Source organism: Mandrillus leucophaeus, unplaced genomic scaffold (assembly GCF_000951045.1).
Source record: "Mandrillus leucophaeus isolate KB7577 unplaced genomic scaffold, Mleu.le_1.0 Scaffold1183, whole genome shotgun sequence".
Lineage (NCBI taxonomy): Eukaryota > Metazoa > Chordata > Mammalia > Primates > Cercopithecidae > Mandrillus > Mandrillus leucophaeus.
Genome location: NW_012100132.1, coordinates 68,265 through 80,135, shown reverse-complemented (window position 1 = coordinate 80,135; position 11,871 = coordinate 68,265). Strand labels below are relative to the sequence as shown.

Sequence of the window (11,871 nt, the reverse complement as noted above, 5' to 3'; positions counted from 1 at the left end):
TTTTGAGACGGAGTCTCGCTCTGTTGCCCAGGCTGGAGTGCAGTGGTGCCATCTCAGCTCACTGCAAGCTCCGCCTCCCGGGTTCAAGCCATTCTCCTGCCTCAGCCTCCCGAGTAGCTGGGACTATAGACGCCCGGCACCACGCCCGGTGAATTTTTTTTGTATTTTTAGTAGAGATGGGGTTTCACCGTGTTAGTCAGGATGGTCTCGATCTCCTGACCTCGTGATCCACCCGCCTTGGCCTCCCAAAGTGCTGGGATTACAGGCGTGAGTCACCGTGCCTGGCCCCACCCCCGTTTTTCAAGCTTTAAGTTTTAAAGAGGGAGGAGAAGGCACTCTCTCCTTCCCCTGGAGCCCCAGGATGGGCTGGGACAGACTCTCCTGGCTTGAAGCTCCCAGGTGAGGGAGGCTTTGAAGAGACAAGCAGATCAGCCACCAGCCCGCTGCCCTTCCTGGGCTTTGGTCCTCATCCCTTCTCCCTTCACTCGTCTTCTCCCTCCCTGAGTTTAGGGAACCACACCGGTGAACTCACTGCTGAAGCTCCTGTGGGTAGATCATTCCTGGGGCCTCAGATGTGTGGTCAAGGCAACGTTCATCCCCAAAAGTTCTGCCTGGCTTCGGGATCCTCCCATTCCAGTCCAAGCAAAACAGAAGAGCAATCCTCACCCACTTGCCTAACACATTGTAAACTCCCCGTTCAATCCAAACGCATGTCTCTGTCACAGAGTCAATCCGAAAGTCTTTCTGAATATAGTGCTCTAAGCCTGACCACCCCCAGGTGACGGAAGGTCCCGAAGAAGGACCTGTGACCCGGCCCACATTTCATCCCAGTGACGTATGGCAGCTCGGGGTCATCTCTAGCCAGTCCCTCTGGGCCCAGAGGAAAGTGGAGCCAGTTGGGCAGGGCCACCTGCTGCACTGTCCTGTTTAAAAAGTCGAAGCTCGAAGGACCTGCTGTCCACCGTGCTGGCTTGGCCTCACCCCTTTTCTGGCTCGGAGGCGGCGGGACTCCATGGCAGTGTCCCAGAGCAGATGCCCAGGCTGTGGAGCTGCCTCTGCCTCTGCTTCCCTCCTCCCCTGCCGAGTCCAGAATCAGCCTGCACATTGGATGTGGAGCTTGGGCCCAGGCACACCTACTGGTTCAAAGAAGCAAACAGTCCTAACAATAGTTGGCTTTGGCTGCGTAGGCTCCAGCCAAGAATCATAGCTGGTGACTGGCTGGGACCCAGCGTGCCTCCCCCAACCCCAGCAGGTCTGTGCAGCCATGGCCAACCCGAATTGCACTGTAGGCTGTGGCCACACCTCTGCCAGCAGCCGAGCTTTTTAATTTTGATAATTGGAAGCTGGATGCCTAGTGTCCCCCATTCCATCAGAGTCCCAGCTGGAGGAGGGGGTGGGAGAGAATTCTGGAACATTCTTAGCACATAAGACATCTTCTGAGATCCCCTCCCCGGTGGGAAGAAGGAACCCACTAGCTGATGTGAGAAGGTGATATCGAGAAGCCTGCGTGTGTGCAGGAGCAACTACAGTGCTGGGGGCCCCAAATTCTCAGGCCATCCTGCCCCCCAGAAGGAACTTGGGCAGCTCCCATGCAGTTATTGAGATGGAAAACAATGTCTGTTCAATCCTAAAATGTGCCTCTCCGGGGGCGCCTCATCCGTTCCACTTCAGACAGTGGGAACTCTGACTGTAGCGGGTGGAGAGTCGGCCTGGGGCCGACAGGTGTGTGCTTCAGGTGAACATACTCTCCAAAGAAAACACACTCACCTGAAAAGCCAGAGCCCGCCGGTGAGGCGTGGAGCGTCTCATCGCCTTCTCTGCTTGATCTCGCTTTCAGGACCAGGCCCAAGGCGCGCAAGCAAGGCGTGAGTCCCGCGGACATGTACCGGTGGAAGCTCTCATCCCATGAGCCCTGCAGTGCCACCTGCACCACAGGTACTGGGTCACGGGTGCCATGGGTGCCAAGGGGCAGCAACTGCCCTGAATCCATTTCCACAGATGCAGGCTGGGGCTGTCGGGCCCACCCACTAGCTTACAACCCCAAACTGCCCTCAGGGTGCTTGTCTGGTGGCCTCCTGACTTGGGGGCGGTGTGGCGTGATAGGAGTTTGGGTGTCTGGTGAGGCCACCCTCGTTCTCACAGTGTGCTAGACCGTGGTCGGGTCCAGGCCCCCAGGGGGTCACCCAGTCTACCACCAATGATCCCTTGTCTGTTGCCAGTGATACCATGTTTTGTTAGGGTTAAAAGTTTTTACTTTGGGTTAAAAGTAAGAAATCTTAGGTAGCAGAGATTTTACTTTTGCTTCCAGCAAACATAGTAAGGGAGTCACAGGCCCCTGTGATCTATGATGAAGGGAAGTAGGCAATTTCTAGGACCTCATCAGCAGGGGAGGAGTTAGGAGGGGAAAAAGACCCTCTGCAGTGGTTCCTGGACAGACAGATGTGTGTGGTTAGTAAGAGCTGAGCTGGGATTTGAACCCACAGCTGTCTGGCTGCACAGCCACCATCGCCCTGAGACACTGGCCACAGCTGCTGGGAGCTGGAGCTGCCTCTGCTGCCCACTCTGGTACCCTCCCCTGGGGGATGCCACAAGGTCGGATGTCAAACCCGGGACCAGGATACAGGGGCATTGACAGGGGAGAAAATGTGGTAGGGAGACCCCAGTGCTGGCTGTGAGGTCACATTTTATCTATTCTTGGGGCTTCATGTTTGGATGTAGAGGACACCCAGCTGCCCCTCAAAAGGTTTGATGCTCCTGGCCCCGCCCCAGTGCCCCCTATTTGCCAGGGCATTTGATGCCCTTACAGTCTCTGGCCAGTGAGGATTCCATGCAGCTGGGCAGTCTAAGCTTGGCCGCCCCCTCTGCAGCCCTGCTGGCATCTCAGGAGATGGGTCCGAGAGGGGGAGGGGCTGGGGCGACCACACAGGCTCTGCTCACACTGGCCTTGCCTCTCTGGGGCTGAAGAAAGGGCTCCGTCTCCTGTTATATGAGCCCCCAAGCAGGGCATAGCCACCGGGCATGCTGTGTTTGCCCCTGCGCCTGGCATTCTGGAGGGAAAACAAGTGCTGTGGGCGGTGTGGTGAGCACCCGGCTTGGCCAGGCTTGCACCGCCTGGTTGACCACACCACGGGCCCTGGGCAAATTGCCAAATCCTTCTGAGCCCCCATTTTCCACAGGTGAACTGGGACACATATTTATGTCAAAGGTGGGTTGTGGGGATCCACATGAAACAAGAAATAGCCTCTCCTGGTCAGAGGTCAGTGGATGCTGCTGTGCTGAGGGTGGCTGCCACCACCTGACGCAGGGTGCGGCTTCCACCATGCCCAGGAGCAGCTGGCCTCGGAAGTGAGCCGTGTGACCTGCCTTCCGGGCAGGCCCCGAGGGTAGCTGAGTTTGGTGGTGGGGTGTCAGCAGGGGGGTCTGCTTTGCCAAGTCCTTTGCGGACCTGCCCTGAGTTCCCCAACACTTCCCGGCCAGGGGACTCCAAGCGTGTGGGCGTTGTCAGTAAGTGTCAAGCCTGTGGGCGTTGTCACTAAGTGTCTGCAAACATCTGTGATTCCTCCCAGACACATCGCTGGCTGGGGAGGGGATGTCGCTCGAGATGTCTGCAGGGTGAGGCAGCCTCGGTGGCGAGGGGCCTGATGGGCAGCCCTGTGTGGAAGACGTCCCCAGGGAGAACACAGCACCGTCTCCCAACACCCAGAGAATGGCAGGGAGGGGGCTGGACTGGGTCTGTGCAGCGTGGCCCAAGGTGCAGAGGGGCAGAGGACAACAGGAAATCAGAAAGACAGGTTTTGGCTTTGGAAGAAGGAAGCCTGCTTTAGAGGAGGCTGTTCAGAAATGGAAGTGAGCCACCCAGAGAGACAGAGAGAGAGAGAGAGAGACAGAGAGAGAGAGAGAAAGAAAAAGAAAGAGAGAGAGGGAGGGCAGGAGGGAGGGAGAGTTCCCTGTCACTGTGGGAGGTGCTGAATGGCACTGGGCAGAAATAACAGAGTCAGGGTCCACCCTTTTCATAGGTTGTGTCCGTGTGGATGTCTCATGGATGGTCATTGGCGCACCCTCCATCCTGTGCTTCGCAAGAACCCAGGCACAGGGCAGTGCCATCAGTGGGGCGGGTCAGCCTGCCCTGAGCTTTGGCCACGGTGGGGAGGCTTGCTTTTAGATTTTTCTTTGAAGACACTCTTTTGGAGCCATAGCAACAGAGGGGCGTGAGTTTGGCCTCAGCTTGGGTCACAGGCGGAAGTGTCTGCTGCCCTTTGGTGCTCCAGGGCACCGTGGTGAGGACAGCGGATCCCGCAGCCCCCAGGCTTCATCCTCCCCTTTCTTTTGTTTCAGGGAGGGGTTCTGTGGCTCAGGGGGTTTGAAAAGCACCCTTTTCGAGATGGGTGTCATGAAGAGGGTGCCCAGGAAAAGCATCCTGGCACTGGATTCTCACCGACTCTCTGGAAGGTTCTCATTTTGGGAAGGAGCATGCTGAGGCCTGGAGTCTGGTCACGGTCACGTCACCCCAGGGAGGCACTGAGCTGGGACTTGGATTCCAGTCTCTCTTGACCAAGGCCTGCCGCGTTTCCACTCCATGACGAGGAGCGAATGAATAACCAGGCACTTGGCGATGGTCTGCAAGTCCCCAGCCCCGCACCTCGCTGGGCCCCAGAGCGGGTGTCTCTGAGGCCTGGAACATTCCGAGCAGACCTGGCCGGGAAGCCTGCCTCCCCCTCAGAGAAGGCTAAAGGCTGCACGGCCCAGCTCTGGCGGGAGAGGAACCGTGATTGCAGCCTGGCTCGTCCTTGACGGAAAAAAGAAAAAATCCCGTTGTCGGCTGCTTCCCAGGCTGTTTCGTTCCATCCAGGGCTGGGGCTTGGAGAGGCAGGAGCCGCTGGCCTGCAGACACGCGCCGCTGGGTGGCTGGGCTCTCTGGGTATGGGGAAACCGATTTCCTTCTGGGGGAACTGGCAGCTGCAGCCAAGACCGTTCCATGATGCCCGTCATCCCGGAAGGCTGGGTCTGTCTCCGGTGGCCACACACACACACACACACACACACACACACACACACACGCACGCACAGCAGAAGCAGCAAACCCTAACCCCAGCCCAAGGCCATTCCCACTGCTGCCGGCTCTCCCAGCATCATCCTGCTCCTGGGCAGGGAGCTGGGCCTGTGTGGCAGTTCGGTACCAGGTGAGGGTGTCAGGGCGAGGACAAAAGAAGCAAAAGGTGGAGATGTGGTCAAGGAAGTGGCACTGCTAGGGGAGGGCTGCCTGTCACCCACTGTCCCCCGATGGGATTACAGAGTACGGGGCACCAGCAAAGACAGGCACACAGTGATGATTAAAGAAAGTTCAGGCCTGGCATGGTGGCTCACGCCTGTCATCCCAGCACTGTGGGAGGCCGAGGCAGGCAGATCACCTGAGGTTAGGAGTTCAAGACCAGCCTGACCAACATGGTGAAACCCTCTCTCTACGAAAATACACAAATTAGCCGGGCGTGATGACAGGTCCCTGTAATCCCAGCTACTCAGGAGGCTGAGGCAGGAGAATTGCTTGAACCCAGGAGGGGGAGGTTGCAGTGAGCTGAGATTGCACCATTGCACTCCAGCCTGGGCCACGGAGTGAGGCTCCATCTCAAAAAAATAAAGTTCAAGATGACGCTTGCTAAGTCTGGGGCATGCCATAGAGGGCAGGGCGCACCCAAGCCCCCACCATGACCTCTGAGGGGGCTGACGGGGCTGGAGTGGTCAGGTTTCACTCCCACCTGCCCGTCCACCCAGCGATGAGTGGTTGCTGAACGCCTGGCGATGGGGGACACCTGACTGTGTTTGCCTCTGCACCTCCACGGGGGCCAGCTGGAGTGGACTCAAAGCCCGGACTCCGTGACGTGGGAACTGGGAGCCCAGCCGGGATGGGTGGGGCGGGGTCAGGGTGCAAAGAGAAGAGCTCGGACCCACACAGCTTAAACCCACAGTGCTGCTCTAATGCTGCAGTTCCACAAGCTGTGACTGATCCCCAAGCCAGAAAGCTGAGCTGGAGGTCAGGTGACTTGCCCCAAGTCCTGAGGCCTGTCTCCTGGGCTCCGAGGTGCCAGCATGGCTTACAGGCCCTCCCCTGTCCCGAACCCAGGGGTCATGTCTACGTACGCCATGTGTGTCCGCTACGATGGGGTCGAGGTGGATGACAGCTACTGCGATGCCCTGACTCGTCCCGAGCCTGTCCACGAGTTCTGCGCCGGGAGGGAGTGCCAGCCCAGGTACCTGCCACCGGGGGCCCTGGGCAGGGGGTTGGAAGGGGGTGTGCAGGGCTCTGCCCAGAGAAGCAATCAGACTTACCCCGCTGCCCCATAGAGGTGCTTCGTGTGCAGGACCGTGGGGGTGCTTTGAGGAGGGGCATAGAGACCTCACCTCTCAGAGACCACCTGTGTCTTCCCAGGAGTTGCAGTTTAATCTGTCACTGTGCCTCGTATACAGTAGGTGCTCCATAAATGCTTGCCACCATAGATTTAGAAACCATTCTCAACAGTACCCCATATTACAGAGATATCTTTGCCCCACCAGGTCTGCTTGGCACATCTAGGATTTTTAGAAACCTAAAGGGATTATTTCCACGATTCCATGCCTATTGACTGTCCCTTGGATGTGGGTGGAGGCCTATTTTCTTGAGCCGTGGGCCTCGTCTCCTGCCTTGTGGACGCAGTCAGACTGAGCTGAGTGCATCCTACCCCTAGTGACAAGTGGGGTCCCCAGATGAGCCTGAGGGTGCCGGCCTCCACCGACGAGGATCCCACGCTCCTTGGAGGCTGAGCCCTTCTGCTCCCTGCGCACAGCCACACTGCCTCTTCTTTTCTGGGCTGCTCCATCCAGGGCCTCCCGCATCCTGCACGTTTGCTCCTTTCTGGGAAGGGCAGAACGCCCAGGGTCTCCAGAATGCTGCTAAGCCTGGCCCAGGGGTGGGGTCCAGCAGGCCCTGTCCTTCCGCTCAGAGCCCATCAGCTTTGGACCTCTTATTCCAAGTCTATCTGCTTGGAAGACTTCCAAGTCTTGTTCATAACCCCTCCCAGCTCAGGCTGAGGGGAACGAGGTCTTTCCCCAGCACGCTGGCCAGGCCCCCTTTCTGGACACAGATCCAGAAATGTGCCTTCTGCTCACTTCCACCCTCGTCAGAGTCCCATGGGAGCACAGCCACCTGTGTGACACAGCAGGGCACAAAGGGGCAGGAATGCCGAGCCCACACTCAGGGCACCCGCCAACCACCTTGCTAAGGTGCTCCCTGAAGACCTCCGGGGCCGTCATGGCCCAGCCTGCACCCTTGGGCCTCGACACCCTCCTTCCTGTCCAGCTTAGCTTGTGGCATGTGGTTTTGGACCACATAGGGGAGGGAGGGAGGAACCGTGTTGTCTCTAGGGGTGTGGGTTGCATGGGGTCCCAGTCGCCATGGGGGGATCGTTGAAGGCCATCTGCTCCCGGGGCAGGTGGGAGACGAGCAGCTGGAGCGAGTGTTCGCGCACCTGCGGAGAGGGCTACCAGTTCCGCGTCGTGCGCTGCTGGAAGATGCTCTCGCCCGGCTTCGACAGCTCCGTGTACAGCGACCTGTGCGAGGCAGCCGAGGCCGTGCGGCCTGAGGAACGAAAGACCTGCCGGAACCCCGCCTGCGGGCCCCAGTGGGAGATGTCAGAGTGGTCCGAGGTGAGTGCCTGCGGGAGCAAGCCGGGGGTCAGGAAGAGCTGGGGAGCTGGGCTTGGGAAATGGAGGTGGCTACACTTTCACCACCCCCCCACCCCCTCCCCCTGCTGCCACAGTGCACTGCCAAGTGTGGGGAGCGCAGTGTGGTGACCAGGGACATCCGCTGCTCAGAGGATGAGAAGCTGTGTGACCCCAACACCAGGCCTGTAGGGGAGAAGAACTGCACGGGCCCGCCCTGTGACCGGCAGTGGACTGTCTCCGACTGGGGACCGGTGAGGCCTGCACTGAGGGGTGGCTGGGCGTGCAGCTGGTGAGGGGACCCAGAGCTTTGCCTTGATGTGCCTCCGTTTCCATTTTTGCCGAGGCAAGGGTGTGAGGTGAAGAATGTCCAACCAGCCTTCTCCCATGTTACCCATAGGAATCAAAACTTCTCTCCAAACACGTGACCAGCATCACCTTCCCTCTATCACCTGTTTATCTCTCTGTGTCTCTCTGCCGTTATCTCCCTGTCTGTGTCTGTGTCTCTGTTCCTCTGTCTGTCTCTGTCTCTCTGTCTCTGTTTGTCTCCGAGTCTCTCTGTCTCCCCTATCTCTGTCTCTCTGTGTCTGTCTCTGTCTCTTTCCCTGTCTCTGTCTCTCTCATCGACAGAGATACTCAGATGCTAGCTGGGGTCGCCTCTGGGTGGTGGGTGCACAGATCTTTTTAAGTGTGCTTTTCTCTGTGTGCTTTTCATCAAGCATGCATTATTTCTGTAATTAGAACAGAAAATGTTATTTAAAAAGCGGTTACCATGGCAACCGCTTCGACACTGCCTGGGAGCCACTCCTCTCCCTTGGGACTGACATCCAGGGCCCCTCCTGGCGTGGCTGCCTCTCACTCGATGTCCCCTGCCTGTCCTCTCCCCTGCAGTGCAGTGGAAGCTGCGGGCAAGGCCGCACCATCAGGCACGTGTACTGCAAGACCAGCGACGGACGAGTGGTACCTGAGTCCCAGTGCCAGATGGAGACCAAGCCTCTGGCCATCCACCCCTGTGGGGACAAAAACTGTCCCGCCCACTGGCTGGCCCAGGACTGGGAGCGGGTGAGTGCCCCAGAGCCCGCTGAAGGGCCTCCCGGTGTCTGGAGAACATTTGGCCGGAGAGGAGAGCCAGGTGGCTGGGACCACAGATGGGTGGAAAAGAGGAATTCATTGCAAATTATGAGGGACCATTCCCTAAAAATTAGTTTCGAATACGAAAGGCTTAAAAGGTAGGAAAACACCTTTCAAGTCCCCAGATCCCAATTTCGCATGGCTCAGTGGTGTGTGCAGAATTGGCATTGTCCCCAGCCTGGGCCCCCAAGTCCCTGGGATGCAGAAAGCTAAGGACGGGGGTTGTTCCGGCTGCCTGCTCCTGGCCCAGGGGCCTGTGCAACCTTTGATCATGACCAGTGTGTCTTCCCCGCCCACCTGTCGTCGTCATCAACTTGCCATTTCAGACGAGTTGCTCCAGGCAGCTCGAGGCAGATCACTAAACCAGATAATCTCGGGCCAAATTGTTTTCTGCTAAATTGATTTTGGCCAAATCATCATTGGCCAAATTGTCATTAGCCAATTTGTTTCAAAACAGATGGTTTTGTGCTAAATTGCTTTTGATCAAATCCATTTGGGGCCAAATGGTTATCGAACAGAGAGTTCTCAGCCAGTTTGTGATGCATTGGAGCATTCTCACCCAATTGCTATTGACCAGACCGTTGTCACCAGAGTCGCCGTGGGCCCTGTATAGGGTCCTGCTGGGCCCTGGCGCTGACCCGCTCCCTCTGCCCCGGCCTCAGTGCAACACCACCTGTGGGCGCGGGGTCAAGAAGCGGCTGGTGCTCTGCATGGAGCTGGCCAACGGGAAGCCGCAGACGCGCAGCGGCCCCGAGTGTGGGCTCGCCAAGAAGCCTGCCGAGGAGAGCACGTGTTTCGAGAGGCCCTGCTTCAAGTGGTACACCAGCCCGTGGTCAGAGGTGAGCTCCCCGCCGGCCCCTCTGAGGCTGCCTGAGGCCAGACCTGAATTTTGATCCCGCCCCTCCTGCCTCAAGGCTCCTTAAGTGCTTCCCGCTCCTCCCTCCCCGACAGCCTCTGTGAGGGCCTTCCTTCCCGGGAAGGCTGCTCAACTCCACCACGTCAGCTGGTGCCAGAGCCAGCACCTCCGGGAAGCCTTCTCTGATCTTGTCCCTGGGATCCCTGTGGCACTCATCCTGCGCCTGGCAGCCCATGCGCCTGACACCACGGGATAGACAGGCCCCAGGTGGGCGGGAGGAGCAGATTGGGCTGAGGCACACACAGGGTTGGCCCCCGGGAGCCACAGCCAAGGCAGGAGCTTGGGATTAAGGGAGACAGTAATACACACGCACCCCAGGTCAGGACACCGGTGGGGACAGAGGAAAGGGCAGTAAGTTTCCTGCACAGGTCTGGCCCCTCCGAGATTCTTTGACTCTTGGGCCCCCAGAATGCCCCAGCGTCAGGATGTCAGGCAGGACAGAGCTGAGATCTTGGCTGTCTTTGTAGAGGGGAGGAGAGCCCTCCTATCCTGGGGCCTTGAGGCGTGTGTGGCCACCCTGGCCCAGCTCTTTGCCGGAAGGGTCTCCTCTCTCCCAGTAGTGCCCTGAGAGGGGGTCCTTTTCCCCATTCCTCAGAGGAAGAAACTGAAGTTCAGAGAACTCTCTGGCCCACTCAGGGTCCCACAGTTACTGGGGGCTGTAGCAGACATTGGAGGCCAGGCCTGTCCATGGCCTTAGAGTGAAACCTAGGTGGGGTGTGGCATCTGCAAGGGAAGGGGGGCCTGGACCAGCTCATCCTGAGGGGCCCTGGGCAGGGAGCCCTGAGGTGGGTGGGCAGCCCTGGTTTCACAGAGGGGGTGGCAAACTGGGCGCCCCCTCACCCCCAGTTGTCTTGCAGAGCAAACAGGTTACTTTCACCTCCCTGCTGTTTTCCCCTGCTGTGCCACTTCCTGTGGGGCCTCCAGGAGACTCCAGAGCCCTGCCCTGTGCCGGTGGGTGCCCCTCCACCTTCTGGGCCCCACGGAGGCAGTCCCGTCTAGACTCCAGCTTGAATAACTCACATCGGCTGTGACACGTCAGCCCTCCATGCCCCTTTCACAGTAGCGCCAGCCCTGGCGCCAGTCCCAGCCCCTCCCACCTGGCGATGCCATGAGCTTCTGAGAGGGGAACCTGGGAGTGTCCAGAGGGTATCTGGGAATCACTGGGCAGGGGCTGCCATAGCCAGGCTGTTTACCTGGGGTCTCCAGCTACCTGTAGCCTCAGTTTCCTCATGGGCCAACTCTGAATACCCAGGCGACAAAATAGGGGTGTCAGATGGGACTTGGGGCCTGGAACGTTCATGGTGAAGTGCCCCCACTGTGTCTCAGGCCCTGGTACCCGAGGGCTCTATGTCTTGGTCACTGTGGCGGGTGGGTGCCAAATCCTAAACCTTATGAGTTCAAGGCAGAGAGTCCAAGAGTGTGTGAGGAGTGAGCGGGGACCCCAGTGTGGCCCTGCTCAGAGATTGGGGTCCAGGTCCTGGGCCCTCGCCAGGCCCCAGGCTCTCCGTGCACGCTGGGTGGTGTCTGGCCTCCACCCTGATCCCCCAGGGCCTCTGCCTGCCCTATTGCACACATGCTTATTCAGGAGGGAGAACACCCACTCACTCATTCCCTGTTGCCCACCAAAGGACACCCAAGTGAGGAGGGGAAAGGCTAAGTGTGGGCCTGGGGCTTCCCGGGGGAGGCCTGGGCAGAGCCAGGACCTGAAGGGTGAGCCGGCTTTTGCTGGGAGTCAGCCGGAGAGACCACAGTGTGCTGGGTCATGAAGGCTCCTTCTGGAAAGGCTAAGCCCGGTGGGAGGGAAGAGTGGGAAGGGGCAGGGGGGCTGACTGGGGTTCCAGGGCCCCAGGGAGTCAGCCCAGGTCTGTAGTTTGGGAAGAGCACTAGCTTCAGATGGGGGGCCACTGTGGGGCCAGGAAGCTGGGACCCACTCGGTGCAGGTACCTTGCTGGGTGATGAGCCATGGCATGGGGGGCCATGAAGCCATGAAGGGGGGACCCCAGAGGGTGATGAGCCATGGCAAGGGGAGACCATGAAGCCATGAAGGGGGAACCCCAGAGGGTGATGAGCCATGGCACGGGGAGACCATGAAGCCATGAAGGGGGGACCCCAGAGGGTGATGAGCCATGGCA

The 11,871-nt window shown here is 58.9% G+C and overlaps 1 protein-coding gene across 3 annotated transcripts in view; it reads left to right on the top strand.

Moving 5' to 3' along the window:
* Nucleotides 1-11,871, top strand: part of ADAMTSL2 (ADAMTS-like 2) — a 42,026-nt gene that overhangs the window by 27,117 nt on the left and 3,038 nt on the right. For all 3 annotated transcript variants that reach the window (XM_011965333.1, XM_011965326.1, XM_011965340.1), the window contains exons 12-17: nt 1,838-1,935; nt 6,119-6,245; nt 7,464-7,677; nt 7,791-7,946; nt 8,584-8,754; nt 9,486-9,662. In XM_011965333.1, the coding sequence (XP_011820723.1) occupies nt 1,838-1,935; nt 6,119-6,245; nt 7,464-7,677; nt 7,791-7,946; nt 8,584-8,754; nt 9,486-9,662 (943 nt within the window). The remainder of the gene's footprint in view (nt 1-1,837; nt 1,936-6,118; nt 6,246-7,463; nt 7,678-7,790; nt 7,947-8,583; nt 8,755-9,485; nt 9,663-11,871) is intronic.